The sequence below is a fragment of the Leptonychotes weddellii genome, chromosome 6 (genome assembly GCF_054177405.1).
Source record: "Leptonychotes weddellii isolate Sample4059 chromosome 6, ASM5417740v2, whole genome shotgun sequence".
Lineage (NCBI taxonomy): Eukaryota > Metazoa > Chordata > Mammalia > Carnivora > Phocidae > Leptonychotes > Leptonychotes weddellii.
The window spans coordinates 11,466,826-11,483,980 of NC_138374.1; the positions used below are offsets into that span (position 1 = coordinate 11,466,826).

The following is a 17,155-nucleotide window of genomic DNA, read 5'->3' on the forward strand; positions in this document are numbered from 1 at the left end:
CTAGGTACGAAGATGGGAAGGCTGGGGGGGTGGTGGGGGAGAAGATTTAGAGTGGGTCTGTCCAAAGTTCATTTGGGGCATGCGTAACATCAGTGGGCAGGAGTAGAGAGATAGTTGGTAAAATGAGGCAGGAACCCAGAGGAGAATCTGAGCTGGAGATGTCATCAGTCTATAGATGATGTGAATATTTAGTAGAGTCTTGAATGAATTTGAGTAACTTACATATTAACATCAGGGAGTGTAGACTCCAGGAGCATGAAAATTGAGCACTGAGTGGTAGGGCTAGAGGCTCAGGAGCCTGCCTGGTTGAAGCCCAAGTATATTGTATCCTGCCTGTGTAGACAGATTCCTCCTTCAGGGATCATTTCTGTAGACTGCTGTGTGTACATAGAGACCATTCTGATTAATCAATATTTCTTGTGAAACAAACCTCAGATATTAAACCCATCATCGGGTGTTATTGTGTCTTCGAGGGCATGTGCATTAAGGAACTGACAGAGTAGAATTTTGCATGTGAACCTTTTGATTCCAGTTTTGCTAAGAATTGTTGTCATTTAGTTCCTAGAGCACTGGGGAATTGGAACCAGCACCACTTTCTTTTCTTTTCTTTTTTTTTTTTAAACATTTATTTGAGAGAGAGCACGTATGTGCCTGGGGGGAGGGGCAGAGGGAGAGAGAGAATCTCAAGCAGACTCCCCACTGAGTGAGGAGCCTGATATGGGGCTCGATCCCAGGACCCTGAGATCATGACCTGAGCCAAAATCAAGAGTTGGACCCTTAACCGACTGAACCACCCAGGTGCCCCAACTAGGATCACTTTCTGCCATGCTAATTGCTGCTACTGAGCAATCTCTGTTTTACAAATGTTCAACAGGTGCAGAAATGCTTACATTCTTAACAAAAAAAGATCACTGGTAGAGTTGAAACTAAAACCCAGGCTTTATGACACCACGCTCTGTTCTCTAGCTTCACTGCACAAGGGCCGGTCAGCACTTTAAAATGCAGTTGCTATGCTCTTGACCTCTGTGATTCTGGTGGGCTGGCAGGAGGGATCTTGTGAGAAGGGTGCTCTGGACTGCAAAAACCTGTTCTAATGCATGAAGGGGAGTGGGCTGGTCTCTGGCCAACCTGCTGTAGAGTCCCCACTGCTGATTACATTGTTGTTTTGAGGGAAGGAATGGCTAAATATTGGTTCTTTTTTTTTTTTTTTTTAAGATTTTATTTATTTATTCATGAGAGACAGAGAGAGAGAGAAGCAGAGGGAGAAGCAGGCTCCCAAGGAGCAGGGAGCCCGATGCGGGACTCGATCCCAGGACCCTGGGATCATGACCTGAGCCGAAGGCAGGCGCTTAACCGTCTGAGCCACCCAGGTGCCCCTAAATATTGGTTCTTATAGGAAATTTTTTTTAAGTTTTACTCATGAATTAGGTGGTCTTTGATCTTCCATTATTTATAGTATTTGTTATGTTTTCTCAGAACTGTTGACTTCAGAATGTCTAAACTATTTCTTGGTGAAGTTGTTAACCATTCCAAAAAGTAAAAAAATTTGAGTGATTTTTTACAATCTCTGAATTAGAATTTTCTTTTTAACCTACGTATATGAAATTGTACCTTCTTGATACTGGCCAGATATGGCTAATTCTTATTCATTGTCTAAAATTTGAGATTTGTATGGAGTAACCTTAATAAAGGTTAGAATGACATGTGAAATCTTTTAAACAACTCAGTTTTATGAACTAGTGTTCTGTTTCACATAATACATTAGATGGACTCTAGGAAAAGAAATTTAAGTCAAACATTTTAAAAACAAGATTTCTGTTTAAGGGAGTCCTCTCTAAATCCTTTTGTGATCACGCAGTCTATTTTATGAGTTTGGATTTTCTTAACAGTAGACATTGCTCTGTACGAATGACAGCTGACTAAGAAAGTTATGGCATTTTTCTAAACAAGGAAACTGGTGCTGGCCAGGCTTGCCTCTGCCCAGGATTTTGCCAGCACTTACTATTCTATAAATAAATGCAAGCATAAAAGGAAAAGAAGTGTTTAGTGAGGCCAGATTGTGTCATATTCTCTTGCAAATCCACAGATTTGCGCTTCTCCTTTGGTTTGGGATCACTGTCTCCCTGTTTTACATGCGCCCCTCTTGCTGTCATGCTAAAATCTACTGTGAATCCAACAGAGTAAATAGACATTAAAGAATGTCTACATTGGAGGCACCAAGATAAAAGCTAAGAATAAATGTAAGTCCAGCCGATAGTAGCTACTGCTCAAGAAATCCAGAGAGGATCATGAAAATCTGTGATGCGGTTTGGACAAAATTCACATGGATTTCTAGTCCATTATTTTATTTCTCTGGAGCAGAGGCTCATCTGTTACCATAGCTGAGAGAGCCCTTTTATTCTGTATTCTCTCAGTCCTCAAGAATGGTAAAACAAAACTTCTTAATCTGTGTCTGTTGTGTAGTACCCCCCACCCCCATGTTTTCTTTCCTTTTTTCTTTGCTTGCTTCCTTCCTTCCTTCTTTTTTTGGAACACTGCCAAGCTAAAACTTGCTCAACCAAGGATGTGTATTTACAAACTGCTGTCACCTGCTTTCCTGACAATGCAGAGAGGATTTTTTTTTTTAAATAAAATTTTCTTAATATCCAAAGCTGTTTTAAAGTGTTCTTTGTGTTAATTACAGCTATAATAGTGTTTCTGTAGTTCTGGGATTTATTAATAATTCTGTAATCACAACATAATTATTTTGAATCTTTGTAGGAATTTCTTTAGAACAAATTTTACTCATTAATTTCATTACAAATATCTCAAGTATTCTTTAGTTGAATCAGCTTGATTAGTCAGCAGTCATTATTGAAGTGGTTTTATATATACTTAATGTATACTTTTTGGCCTGAAAAACTAGAGTTAAGTTTTAAGAGTTTTAAGAGTAATTGCACAATGTCTTTGATAATTTTTTTAGTTGTTTATGAGAAGAAACTTTAATTGTATAGTGTAGCTTTTTTCAAATTTATTTTTTTTAGTAGAATGCTTTTTCCAACCAAAATCTTACTTGGAACTCCAATACACAGATGAGATAAAAGACTGCCTGGGTAGGGGGTAGGGGGTGGTGGGGGAGGGATGTAGGGTAGTGGTCTGGAGGGGGCAGAAGTGGTGGTGGTGGAGGGGAGGGTTGGAGTGGTACCATGACTTCCCCTGGTATCAGTTACATAATTACAAAGCATTATCTTTTGATCCCCAGGTGGTGATTCAAATAATTTAAGTAGGGGCGCCTGGGTGGCTCAGTCATTAAGCGTCTGCCTTCGGCTCAGGTCATGATCCCAGGGTCCTGGGATCGAGCCCCACTCGAGCTCTCTGCTCAGCGGGAAGCCTGCTTCTCCCTCTCCCACTCCCCCTGCTTGTGTTCCCTCTCTCGCTGTCTCTCTCTCTGTCAAATAAATAAATAAAATCTTTTAAAAAAACAAAAAAAACCCCCCAAATAATTTAAGTAGGTATGATTTATACATAAAGGTAACACCGCTAATTTTTAGTTCTTTATTTTACCCCTTCTTTATGGAGAGATTACCTAATTCTTTTTCCCTTAAATATTAGGTTTAATTAGTCACAGCAGACTTCAGTGGATGGTTCATTTGTATTAAGCTTTAAAAATAGAATATATTATCCAAATATTTAGTAGCAAAATTTCTATAGAAATATATTGTTCAGTTTGACTGAAGGAGCTTTAATCACATGTTGAAAGAGATTTTGCATATGCACATGTGGATGATTGGTCCTTCATGTTAAACCTCATACCCATACATTTCTTTGATATTTGTCTCCTTGACCCGTCTGCAGCGAAACTGTTAATTAGAGGTTATTTATGGCCTCGTGGGAACCCGTTAGATACTGGCCTTGGATGTTTTTCCACCTATGGCCAAAGTGCCATCTCTAAATTTGTTTGACTGTATTGAGGTGTATATATCTTAAGCTAAATTGTGATTCCTGACAAAAAGCACACCGAGGCCCTGCAGAGTATCATCAGTCCCACTTCTGTGCTATGAGAGACATCAGAGATAATTCCAGTAAAGGTACTCTTGGGTTCAACTTAAGATTTTTTAGAACACTTAAGTAATCAGACCTTACTTCATGAGACTACTTACTGACTCAAAGTTGAATTCTTGCATCTTATTTATGCTTGGGGCTGAGGCCTTGATGAGTTATGATGAGGTCTGTAGCCATATGGAGCTAGGCCTTCTTTTGGTTTTAATGGTATCCTGATATTTAGATAAAATAATATGAACAGCTTATTTATCAGATGATGCTATATTCTAAAGTTTTGCTCAGTATTTTACATATATTTTCTTTGACCCCTACCATAAACTTGCAGAGGATGTGGTATTACTCTCTTTTTGCAGGTGAGGTAACTATAACCTGTAGAGGTTTAGGAATCACCAAGTTTCTTGGCCAGTAAGTAGAGGAGCTAGAATTTGAACCCCTGGGTCTGACCTCACCAGCCATGTTCTTTGTAAACCGTTATTAACTTACAGTTTTAACATGATGGAAATGTTTTACCTTAAGATTTTTTTTTTTCTTTTTTACTAATGTTAGCATTTTGAGTGTATTTGCAATGTTAATATCTTCTTATAGAAGCAGAAAGTTTGGGTGTGCATATGGAACCAGAAATTTTTCAGAGCCAAAAGGAACTGTTATATTTTACTTAAGTAAATTGTCCAAAAAAAAAAAAAAAAAGAAAGAAAAAGGGGAAAAGGGAGAGAAAAAAGAAACAGTTCTATCTGATGAAATTTTGTTGAATTAAAAAAAAAAAACTTTTAGAAGAGCTGAAAACAAAGTTGAATATGTAAGTGGAATTTTATATCTAGGAGAGAATTTTGGTTATCAGGCCTGTCGTCTCATTTCCTTGAAGGAAACTGAGGCTTTGCTCTTCCTTTAAGGAAATCTCATTTGCTGGGAGCCGTGACCACCTCTCCTGACTTCTGTTCCAGTGCTCTTTCTACTCTATTGTGCCAGTGCTCTGAATGGCTGGGGGAATGGGAGTTGGGTTGATGGTGAAGAGATAGATTTGTAGTTTTAGCTGACTTTTTTTTTTTTTTAAGATTTTATTTATTTATTTGACAAAGATAGAGAGGGAGAGCACAAGCAGGTGGAGCGTCAGGCAGACAGAGAGGGAGAAGCAGGCTCCCCGCTGAGGAAGGAGCCCAATGTAGGGCTCGATCCCAGGACCTTGGGATCATGACCTGAGCCAAAGGCAGCCGCTTAACTGACTGAGCCACCCAGGCACCCCTAGCTGACTTCTTTTTAAGTGAAAATTACACTTATAAGCTCAGCAGTTCATATAAGTTTCTAGAAGAGGGGAATATTTTTGTTTTCTACCTTTGGGACATTAACTATAAATGGTGGCTCCATGATAACCAAAGGTAAGTTCACAAGTTGATGCAGCAAAATGACCTGATAAGCAGACCACTGGTTTATTTAGGGTATTGGTGGTAAAAATAGAGTGGATTCCTTTTTACTCATCTGTGATTACTCTAGGTCCTGGAGTGAAGTAGTACAGCACCCAGGTCTAACTAATCTTAGGAAACCTACATAATTGGAGGGAAACATATAGAGCTGTTAATGTGGAATCAGCTGGCAGGCCCGAGAATGGATGCCATTAGTGACCAGGTTGCTGAAATGAAAGGTTGGGACAGATTAAGTCTGGGTTGATATAACTGGCTCCCCCAGAATTGGTGGTTCAGGGAAAATTGAAGTTTGCTGTTAGTATTTTATTTTCATATATGTTTGAGGAAATACCTAATATTCTGTGCCGAAGGAGAGCCCATTTATTATCATTTCTAAAATGCTTTATTTCTATTGTAAAAACAAATAATAAAGTTCTAGAGACAAGGACTGTGCTAAGCTCTGGGAGTCCAAGATGGAGAAGATACTCTCCATGCCCTCAAAGAAATGCATATTCCAGTAATGGGAAAGATTTATACATCAAGAAGTACAAGAAAATGTGGCTCTTGTTTAATCATAGGGGTACTATTACCCCAATATTACTGTTGTGGAATTCTCTTGGGAACTTGTCAAAGCAGTGGTTAGGTAATGAATGTTCCTCATTTGGGTGGGACCCTTTCAGTATTAATGCAACCATGGATTACTGCACTGTGACCGTTAACTCCATAACAGAGGCTGACTGAGTGCCTCCTGTGTGAGAAGACTGGGCTAGGTGCTGGGACACACCAGGCCAGTGACATACAGGTCTGCCCTTGGTGAGCCTGGAACCCAGGAGGTGAGACAGACCAACAGGTGCTGAAGAGAGTCATGGAGTGCAGTGACAGCACAGCATGGGGAGAGCAGTGTAGAAGGCACTTCGGTACTGGGCATGGGGCAGAATGAAGCAGGGTCAGTGGGTGTATACTGGTGAGTGAACCTGCAGAGGTAGGGAAGGTAACATTTGACCTGGGACGTACAAGGATGGTTAAGATTTTTTCCAGTAGAAACACATCAGATGCACAGGGGACAATAAGAGAATGGTAAATGTGACCAGAGATTGGGAAGTACAGCACTGCCCAAGATGGGGCTGAGAAAGCATTGTGGGAACCTATTGTGAAGGGATTTGGGTGCGATTCAAAAGGAATAAAGAAATGATCATGTTTTCAAGCTGGCTAATGACATGGTATCTCTACTTCAGAAAGATAGAAAACTAGTTTGGAGAAGGTTATCATCTTCCAAACAGGAGATGATGAGGCCTTGAAGAAGCCCAGAAAGGAGACATGAGACACCCTACAAAAAGAGTTAAAATAAGAACAAAGGATTGGAGGCATTGAAGACCACTCAGGATTCTGTCTGGGGTGACCAAGTGGGTGGTCAGCTCTGAAGGGGAAGCAGGGCAGGAAGTGATGAGCTTATTTTTAGGCACAACAAGAAGTTGGAGACCCTACCTTTTTGCAAGGCTTCAGTATGAAGATAACTAGCAAGTAGCTGGAGATAGAGATCTTGGTATAGTTGAGAGGTCAGATGTTTCGAATTAGATAGAGATCTATAAAGCAGCTTATAAGAGGTAATTGAAGCCCTAGGACTGAGTACATTACTGAGAAGAAGGAAGAGTGAGATGTGAAATTGGTAGAAACAAGTGCTTGGGAATAGCCAAAACAAGGTAAGATGTGGGAGGAAGTTGAAGGTATCGCTTAGGTCAGTGGTTCTCAAACTTCCGGCCTGCTTAGCATCAGCGGATTGCTGGCTCTCGACCCCAGTTTCTGATTCAGAGCATGTGTATTTCTCACAAGTTTTCAGGTAGTGCTCATGCTGCTGGTCCAGCCTTAAACTTTGAGAACTCCTGGCTTAGAGTTTGAAAAGGTTAATCATGGGCGGCAGGCCAGAGAGGGAGGCTAGGAGAATCCAGGAAGGGACTGAAGGACTCAGAATAAATACAGTGGTGCCAGGGCAGGGTTACAAATGAAGACAGCGCAGGTTCACTGGCTCTGAAACTTGGGATAAGTCAAAGGACAGAATCTTGAGTTCAGAGAGAATTCCAGATTTTAAAAAGCTTTGGAACTGGAGCTTTCAGGTAATGTCTATTGCATGGCCCAGAGCAAGCCTTTTCAAAGTATTGGTCTTCCAAGAGATACAGAGCTTGTATCTGAATATAGCTCAGTGTACTACTTCCTGATTTGAGAAAGTCTTGTTGTCCTTCTCCCCTAAAAAAAAAAAAAAAAGGTCAAAGTTGTGTATAGTCATGTAGCTGGGTATAGTCACATAGTTGATTTGCATTCTGGCACAAGCTCAGTTCATAGACTGGCTCCGTTCACAGACCTGAACAGGTGCACAGACCATACTTGGAGTGTCACTGGCCTAGAGTATGGACTCTGGGGTGGGGTATTAGTTAGAGGTCCCTGAGGATGAAGGATGTTGGGAAAGTGAGTCCAGGATATTTTTTGGACAGTGAGAAGAGTTCTTCAGAAATACAAAAAATAATTTTTTTTTTTAAGATTTTATTTATTTATTTGAGAGAGAGTGAGCAAGAGAGAAAGCACAAACTGGGGGAGAGGCAGTGGGAAAGGGAGAAGCAGATTCCCTGCTGAGTGGGGAGCCTGACGTGGGGCTCGATCCCAGGACCCCGGGATCATGACCTGAACCAAAGCAGTTAAGCATCTGCTTAACTGACTGAGCCACCCGGGCGCCCCCAAAAAAGAATTTCTGGACGCTGATCGGTGATCACAGGACCAGAATGGGAAGAGGACAGGAGAGCCACATGGCCTAGGATCAGAGACTAAGGCCTACTGAATGATGGTCTCAAGCTACAGTTGGGAGCAAGGATGATAAGTGTGTCATCCTATCAAGTCCTTAGGTGGGATGAGGGGTTGTGAGAAGGGATGATGTTCACTCAACAGGGACTCTAGTGATAACCTTACTGGTCTGTGTTCTGTAATCTTTTTGAGCAGATTATGTGTGGGCATTTTTTTTTCTTTTCAAATTTTTATTTAAATTCTTTAGTTAACATGTAGTATAATATTGATTTCAGGAGTAGAATTTAGTGATTCATCACTTACATATAACATCCAGTGCTCATCATAACAAGTGCCCTCCTCCTTAAGACCCATCACCCATTTAGCCCATCCCCTACCCACCTCCCTCCATCAACCCTCAGCTTGTTCTCTATCATTAAGAGTCTTTTATGGTTTGTTTCCCTCTTTGTTTCACACCCCCCCGCCCAATCCCATATGTTCATCTGTTTTGTTGTTGTTGTTTCTAAGTTTTATTTACTTGAGAGAGAGGGTGTGAGTGAGCAGGGGGTGTTGGGAGAGAATCCCAAGCAGATTCCCCGCCCAGCGAGGAGCCTGACATGGGGCTCGATCTTAAGACCTTAAGATCATGACTTGAGCCAAAATCCAGAGTTGGATGCTCAACTCACTGTGTCACCCAGGTGCTCCTCATGTGTTTTCTTAAATTCCACATATGAATGAAATCATATGGTATTTGTCTTACTTTGACTTATAATACACTGTGGCTCCATCCACATCATTGCAAATGGCAAGATTTCATTCTTTTTGATGGCTGACTAGTATTCCGTGTGTGTGTGTGTGTGTGTGTGTGTAAATAGGCATTTTTAAGCCTTGTTTCCACAGAGGCTGCTCAAGAACAAAATTTCTCTTGGTTAATGGGTATAATCAAGCAGTGCACTGACAGGCAGAGGCATTCTTAGGGTCCCTTTTACTAGATGAGGGAGAAATTGGGAACTGAAAACACGGAGGACACACTGGCTAAGCCATTGTTAGGGCAAAACTTTCTTGTGAGACGCATACATTAGACCATTTAAATATTTTTTTTATTTTCTGTGGTAACTGTTTCCACAAGCTAACCTCAATTATTTAAGTCTAAGCATCTTTCCATAAATGTATGATGAATCCTACCTCATCTGTTTGGTAATCGCATGAAAATTTTAATTATGATTTCCTGAAGCATCTTCACCTAGTAAATAAAAACATTTCCATAGGAAAATAAAATTTGTTCTCTTATGTAACATTCTTCCCCTATTTAATATCCAACTTAATACCCGTCGTCAAAGACTAGAGGGGCTGTTAAAGGAGGGCCTCAAGCTACAGGAAGGGGCAGTAGAGAAAGGAGGCAGAGGAAAACAGTGGTTGAGAGCACAGGCTCTGGGCAAACCCAGAGTCCTGTGATGGCATTACCCCTTCCAGACTCTGACCTTGGCCACGTTAGTGAGTCTGAGGCCTTGGTTTCCTCATGTTCAAAAACAGGATAACAGTATTTTGTGAAGTTGTTAGGATAAATGAGCTTTCTTATAGTAGTAAGTTAGGGTCTACTACATAATAAGCATGCCATCATTTTAACTGTTGTTATCATTAATATTATATTGTTATTAAGGGAAAGCCTAGTCCTTGAAGTCCTAAAAGTCTGTATTGGCATCTGCTTTATCTTAGTTCAAGAAGTTATCTGACCTTGAATAAGCCATTTGGTATCTCTGTGTGGCCTTCTCATCAGTAAATTGGAGTGGTACCAACTACCACAGGGGTCATCGTGAAAAATAAATGATTTACGTATATAACGTGTTCGGTGTAGACCTGTGACATAGTCTTTGCCAGCAAATGTTTGCCTTTTTTTCCTGCTTTTAAGCTTTAGGTTTCTTTGCTTTCTAGTCAGGCCTTGAAAAGAGCATAGACCAGGCTGTGGAAGAGTGGAACATTGAGAAGGCTGAGGAACTCAGCAACCAGCTAGCTACTCGAGAGGTGAGTCAACTGTAGTATTTCCAAGTTTTCTAAAATGAATGTACATTCTTTTTGTGACCATGAGTTAAGTTTGGTATTCAAATATTTGATCTTAGCTTTATTTGTTTGTTTGTTTTTTAAGTAGGCTCCATGCCCAGTGTGGAGCCCAGTGTGGGGCTTGAACCTCACCACCCTGAGATCAAGACCTGAGCTGAGATCAAGAGTCGGATGCTTAACCGACTGAGCCACCCAGGCGCCCCTCAAATATTAGCTCTTAGATTTTCCTTTCTGCCCATTTTCTTCCCTCTCATGCTGCCATTTATTTTGAAGTGCTGGGTTTTATTTTTGTCTTTAATGTTTTTAAATTATTCTGGTCTAAAACTTTCGGTGGAAATAATCCATGATTGATATTCCACCCTAGATTTCACCTAGTTCAGAGAGGTTTTTTTGCCAGTTATGATTAAAAGACCAGCTTTCTTTTTCTATTTGCGTCTTTAATTCGGTTTAACTCTCCCTGAAGGCAGCTGTGTGTTCTAATGTCACATCTCAAGGTTTTCCTTGCCCTCCCTTCCCCAAATGCTTTCTTACTGCATATTCTAAACTTTTCCCTCAGCCCTAAATAATGTTCAGCTTTTTAAAACTTATAGTCTACAATATAAAACTAATAGATACATTGAATATTCTTTTTCCAAGTACACAAGTCTTTCAGAAGATTCTGACTTGCACCTTTTGGGGGGGGGGGTGGATATTTCTCCCATTGCTGCTTGGTGTCACTAGGCAAGGTCACACGTAGAATAAAGAGCTCATATCGGCATTGTTGTGTTGTTGTTCTTGTGTTTTGTGATTCCTTTTTGTCCGTTTTAGGGAACAAGTTCTACCATAGCTTTCTTAGTGTATCCCTATGTTCTTCACCTTACTCTTAAACTAGACTCCCTGGGGTTTAATTACATGGAGACACTGTCAGTCGTCTGTGCAAACAGCTGGCCACGTGCCGTGTTCTTTCTTACTCACCTGCAGGTGAGCTTTTGTTTTAAACTGAGACTAGTGACGAACTTAACTATTTCAGTATATTCTTCTGTGGAAGCACCATTTTGCTCTTCATCTACCGATGACAAAAAAATCCACTATTGATTGATGTTTGTTGGTTTGTTTCCTATTTTTGGGTGCTGTCCATAAGTATCTTGGGAGGTGTATGTTTTTATGTAGGGAAATCAACAAGTCCAGAAGTGAGGCTTCGGGATTCAGAAGTTATCTTTTTTCCCACAAGCCTTTAAGGTCAGTTGTCACAGTAAATACTTCTGTTTGTAACATGTCTGTGTATGTGTACTTATTTATTAAATGGCTAATCTACAGGAAATTATGAAGCTTGGAGCTTAAGTTTGGGCCTTAGGCAAGAAGCAGCACAAACGGCAGTTTCAAAAAGTGACATTAAAAAACAATTAATGTTTACTTTTTTCTTGTAAGATTCATTCTTCCCTTCCCAGCTTATGATATTTCTTATGCTTTAAGTTTGACATTTGTTCTCTTTCATCTTTAAAGTAGCCATATTTTGATTTTATTGATTATAACATTCATTGGATATAATAGCATTTTATCACTCTGTTTTCAAATAGAATGATTTAGGTGTTACATTTTTTTAAAGATTTCTTTGGTGAGAAAGAGAGCACACGTGCGCATAGGTGTGCAAGCGCGGCATGGGGGAGCCGGGGGAGAGGGAGAGGGAGAGAGAATCTTAAGCAGATTCTGCAGAGTCCCACGTGGGGCTTGATCTCATGACCTTAAGATCATGACCTGAGTCAAAACCAAGTTGGACACTTAATGACTGTGCCACCCAGGCACCCCTATTACATTTTAATAAAATGAATTTGATAGTATGTTGAATGGTACCACAACCTCGATAGGATTTAAGTATCGGTTGGCAGTTATTATAGTGGCTTCTTTAGCTTGGTATTTACCTGGCACTTATCTCTACAAATCAGCTTTGTATTAAAGACCAGCTTTAAAATTCTCTTCAACAGGGCTCCTGGGTGGCTCAGTTGGTTAAGCGACTGCCTTCGGCTCAGGTCATGATCCTGGAGTCCCAGGATGGAGTCCCACATCGGGGTCCCTGCTCAGCAGGGGGTCTGCTTCTCCCTCTGCCCTCTTCCCTCTCGTGCTCTCTGTCTCTCATTCTCTCTCTCTCAAATAAATAAATAAAATCTTTAAAAAAAAAAAATTCTCTTCAACAGTAGAGCACTTAATGTTTATTGGTACTATTTTGGTACCTGGAACTTACTTTTCCATAGAACTGTTGTTAGAGGTAGTGGTTAAGTTTCTTGGGTAACCTCCAAGTATACACAGTATAGCAAATTATATCAGTATATCTCATCTTCAAATTTTGGGGAGTTGACCCTGAAATGTCAGAGAAGGGTGGGGAGGGACATGCTTTGGAGCTGGAAGAGAGTCCATTGAGTAAAGTAGATATGGCTGCAAGGATGGGGAGGGGTGGGCACATAGGACATATGATGGAGGTAGCGGCTGAAGGGATAAGTGGGCTTTCAGAATCTGAAAGGTGCATAGGGCAGCAACACCAGTCATTAGTTTTGGTCACATCTAAATAGGCAGGTGTGGAAGCTTTTGGCAGCTTTCTCTGAATATCCACCTCATTTGGATCAGAAGCAAAACTTTCTGGAGAACCGGTCCTTAAATGTACCACTTAGGTCCATGTTGTGCCACATATTTGAGCCGGTGTCTCTTGAATCCCTTTAAAAATTGTGGGTATTTGTGACTGTTTGCTCTCCAGTAAATGCTGTACCATTAGCATGTGGCTGATCTCTGAGATGACTGTATAGTCCAGGAAAGCTAAGGATAGAAGCATAATAAAACCAGCAGGGCCTTAGGGTTTGGCTTCCTGATTGTTTTCAGTAACACTGTAGACTTCTTTGTCTTTACTTCTCCCTCAAGGATCATGGGACTCCACAAACTGATGTTCCCATGTCATTGTTTGTCCATTCTTCCTTTTGGAAGACCTGAGAGTTGTGTATTTTGTAATCTCTACCAAATAACAAGGTGACTGTGATTCAGCCAGAGGCTCCAGGTCAGTAAGTTTTCTCAGACGTTGGTTTAGTAACAAGAAAGAATAACGCAAGGCTTAGTCTGCAGCATTAAAATGTGGGCTCCACATGACCCATCCATGGCTGGCTGTTTTTCCTTTTGTCTTTTTCTGTTGATTAGCACCCCCATCTGAGGCAAGGGGAATTCGGAGAGAAGCATTTACTTTACTGCAGACTCTGTGTGTTTTCTAGGTAAAGTTAGTAATGCTGAAATTTTAAGAGTTGCATACATTTGATTTAAAAAAAAAGTTTTATTTTGAAATAATTTTAGACTTTCAGAAAGTTGCAAAGATTTTCTGTTTACCTTCACCTAGGTGCCCACGATGTTAACATTTAACATTTACTTTGCCATTCATTCTAATTTATATACCTCATTTGGAGTTGCCAAATGTCTCACTGATTTCCTTTAAAGCAGAAAGAAGAGGTTTTTTTTCCAGGTCTAGGACATTGCATTTTGTTGTCAAGTCTCTTTATTCTTCTTTAATCTGGAAAGTTCCTCAGTCTGTCTTTATTTCTCAGCACGTTAGCTTTTTTGAGGAGTAAAGGCTAGTTATTTTGTAGGATGTCCTTCAATTTTGGTTTGTCTGCTATTTCGTCATGTATTTTTGGCAGGAATATCACAAAAATGATGCTGTGTCCTTCTCAATGCAAGATATCAGGAGGCACATGATTTCTGTTCTTCCCATTTATTAATGATGTTACTTTTGAGTTTTTGGTTTAAGGCAGTGTCCCCAGGTTTCTCCACACTATTATAATGTTACTGTTTTCCCGTATGTAATTAATAAGTATCTCATGGAGAGATGGGAGATAATTTGAGACTATATAAATATTCTCTCTGTCATTATACTTTACCCACTAGTTTTAGCATCCACTGCTGATTCTTTTACTGTTTGGGACAGTTCTTATTGTGGTGGTTGCCAAACTAGATTTGTAAAATATTATTTAATTGTACTTTTCATCTTTACCTGGCAAACCAGACCTAAAATTTGTCTTAAATGAGATATTGGATTATATAATCTTTTATGTATATGTTAAATCTTGCAGTAAAACCTGGACAGTTGAGAATTGGATATAGTTTTTTTAAATGATGCACTGGGAGGGGATGGGGTCACCGTGGCCTTGTGCTCACCAGCAGTTCCATGTAACTCCATCCTTACCTGCTTCATCAGGAATCACTCGTGAGCTTTCCTTCCTCTGCCATTGGAAGCTGCGTGTCAGAATGTACAGAAGTAGCTCCTTACCAGCCTCAGAGATGTGTGTTTTCTTTGAGGATATTAGGTTTCTTTTTTTATGTTTTGTTACACTGCTGTTGTAGAAATGTGAATTGCATGGCACTGACTAGGTATTTTCCATTTTAAAGAGTGTTATTTCCTATTACCTTTATGATGAATGAGATTGCTTCATCTATCTGGATTATCTTTCCATCTATTGCAGTAATCTTTCTGATTACTAATTTAATTAAGTAGGCAACACTTAGGTTGAATGTCACATTTTGGAAAGAGAATTTTTCTCTAGGCATCTTCACGTTAGTCCGCTGTAGATAAATGAAACCCCCTTGGTTTGGCATTACCTTTATGATGAATGAGATTGCTTCAGAAATAAAGGATATTTTCATCACTTGCAAGGATAGTAAACATTTTTCTCAAGTTTTTTTTTTTTTTTTTTTACTTCCGTACGAATATAATGCCTGATTGTAGTAAAATAAATTAAACTTATTTAGTGTGGGGTTAAAGAATTCTGATTAAAAGAAAAAATAAAATGTATTCTATCCTTTTACTTGTATAAATGGCAAAACATCCGGAAAGTGTTTGCTGTTCAGACACAGACTTTGGAAAGATACTGATGCCGTGTTCATTAAACACCCGTGAAGAATAACTAAAGTAATCAAGATGGAATTCTTGAATAAATAGTTTACTTTGAGATTTAATTTTTTGTATTTATCCCCTTGGTGCCAATCACCATGGTTATGAGAGATGAGATTTTGAGAAGTAAGTAATTGTGAGTTTGGGGCAGAAACCCTTTATGAATTAACTGTATACGTGCATGGTAGGTGTCCTTTTGGAAATCAGGTATATTGGTTTTTAATCAGTTCTGTTTTCTTTTTTCAAGAAGCAGTGACTGGGACCTGCTGATAAAGCCTTTGCTCAGAGGCACAGATCCCAGAGTTCTTAAAGCCTTTTCCAACCATAATAAGGGAAACTAATTTTTGATGTTTAACATTTATAAGCCTGTGAAACCAATAGGGCAGCATCGGTATTGAAAAAAATGAAGCCAAAAGTAGAACCATGCCTGCGAATGAGGCTTGAAAATAGTTCCTCAAAAAACAAAAACAAAAACAGTGGTATGCTGTTTGTCCATGCACTATCATTGTGGCATAGCAAATACACATTTTTCCAGAGCCACATTCCCTTAAGTTAATGATCACATCTAGGATATATATTTTCTGGTTTGAGGGAACAGATCAAATTCATATGTTTGAAGCCTAGATTCTGCTAACATCTTTGGTTTTTGCCATGTAGTAACGTAGTCGCCTTGGGACTGTCCCTCCTGTTGATTAAATACTTCTTTGTCGTTAACAATCTTGGAGGAGAGAGAGTGGAAAAATATACTTGGGTTTGTGTCATATTGATGAAACTGTTCTAATTAAAAAAAAAAAGTTGTTTTTGAAAAAATATATCAGTTTTACATACACACAGAGTATCTGAGCATATTTGTGGCTTGTTAACCTAAGGCCAGAATTGGAAGTACATTCCATTCATTGATAGTGATCCTTAAAAATTCCATCCTTTGGTACTGATCTTTTCTGACACATTATCGTTTTTATAATCCAGATTATACCAATTAATAGAAGTCAGCAGAAGCATGTTTTAAAATTAAGTGCTAAAAGCCTAAATTTAATTAAGTAGGCAACACTTAGGTTGAATATCACATTTTGGAAAGAGAATTTTTCTCTAGGCATCTTCACGTTAGTCCGCTGTAGATAAATGAAACCCCCTTGGTTTGGCAGCAGTGAGTTTCTACAACATGGAATGAATCACATCTACATTAACTAGATATATTGCTCAGGTTGATTTCAGTTCTAACTGTACAGTGTCAGAGTAGAAATGAATGGGAAAGAGAGGTTGCCTGTGAATTTTGTTTGAACTTTGTATAGCTAAAAGCCCTTAAAGATTATTTTTTCTGTAAATGACTCTAGTAGGATGGTCTTTGGCAGCACCAACTATACTTAATTCTTTGAAAACATCAGTACTTCATGTTGTAACATGATAATTATTTTGTGTAACCTAGAAAGAGCATTCATTACATTGGCAGTATGAATTAAACTGAGAAATAAATTTTAATTTTGTTAAATAAGACGACTTAAATTTTCGGATTCTGAAACATAGGTAAAGTTAATAATGGTGAAATGTGGATAGTTTGTTAATATTTAAATAACAAAGGTGGGAATGGCCTTTTTAAAAAAACTAATGTTTGAATTGATTGAGTTGTGTTCTTCCCTAGGTAAATAAATGAAATGCTGTCTAATTTGGAGAGATTATTAATTTGTAGCCTAAGCTCTGTTTCTAGAGCAGTTTCCTAAAAAATCTGAAGGCGTTCTCATTGAAGAGGGGCAAATATACATTGGAAGAGATAGTTGCTGCATTTTAGGTTCACATCTAAGAAGTGGTCCTTTCTCAGAAATGCCGTGAGTGCTCCCGCACTTGCTCTCGCATTCAGAATTTTTCCAGTGCACTGCATTGTTCGGCTTTGGTTTCTCTGAGAGGACTCTGGCTACAATTCACTCTTTTCATTTTGGGTTTTAGTTTTATGTTGATATACATGTGGTGCTGTCTTAATGGAATAAGAGCTTGAGTC

The 17,155-nt window shown here is 39.4% G+C and overlaps 1 protein-coding gene across 3 annotated transcripts in view; it reads left to right on the top strand.

Annotated features, from left to right (window-relative positions):
• Window positions 1–17,155, top strand: part of FAM204A (family with sequence similarity 204 member A) — a 32,784-nt gene that overhangs the window by 7,233 nt on the left and 8,396 nt on the right. For all 3 annotated transcript variants that reach the window (XM_081823425.1, XM_081823424.1, XM_081823426.1), the window contains exon 6: window positions 10,140–10,229. In XM_081823425.1, coding sequence (XP_081679551.1) covers window positions 10,140–10,229 — 90 coding nt within the window. The remainder of the gene's footprint in view (window positions 1–10,139; window positions 10,230–17,155) is intronic.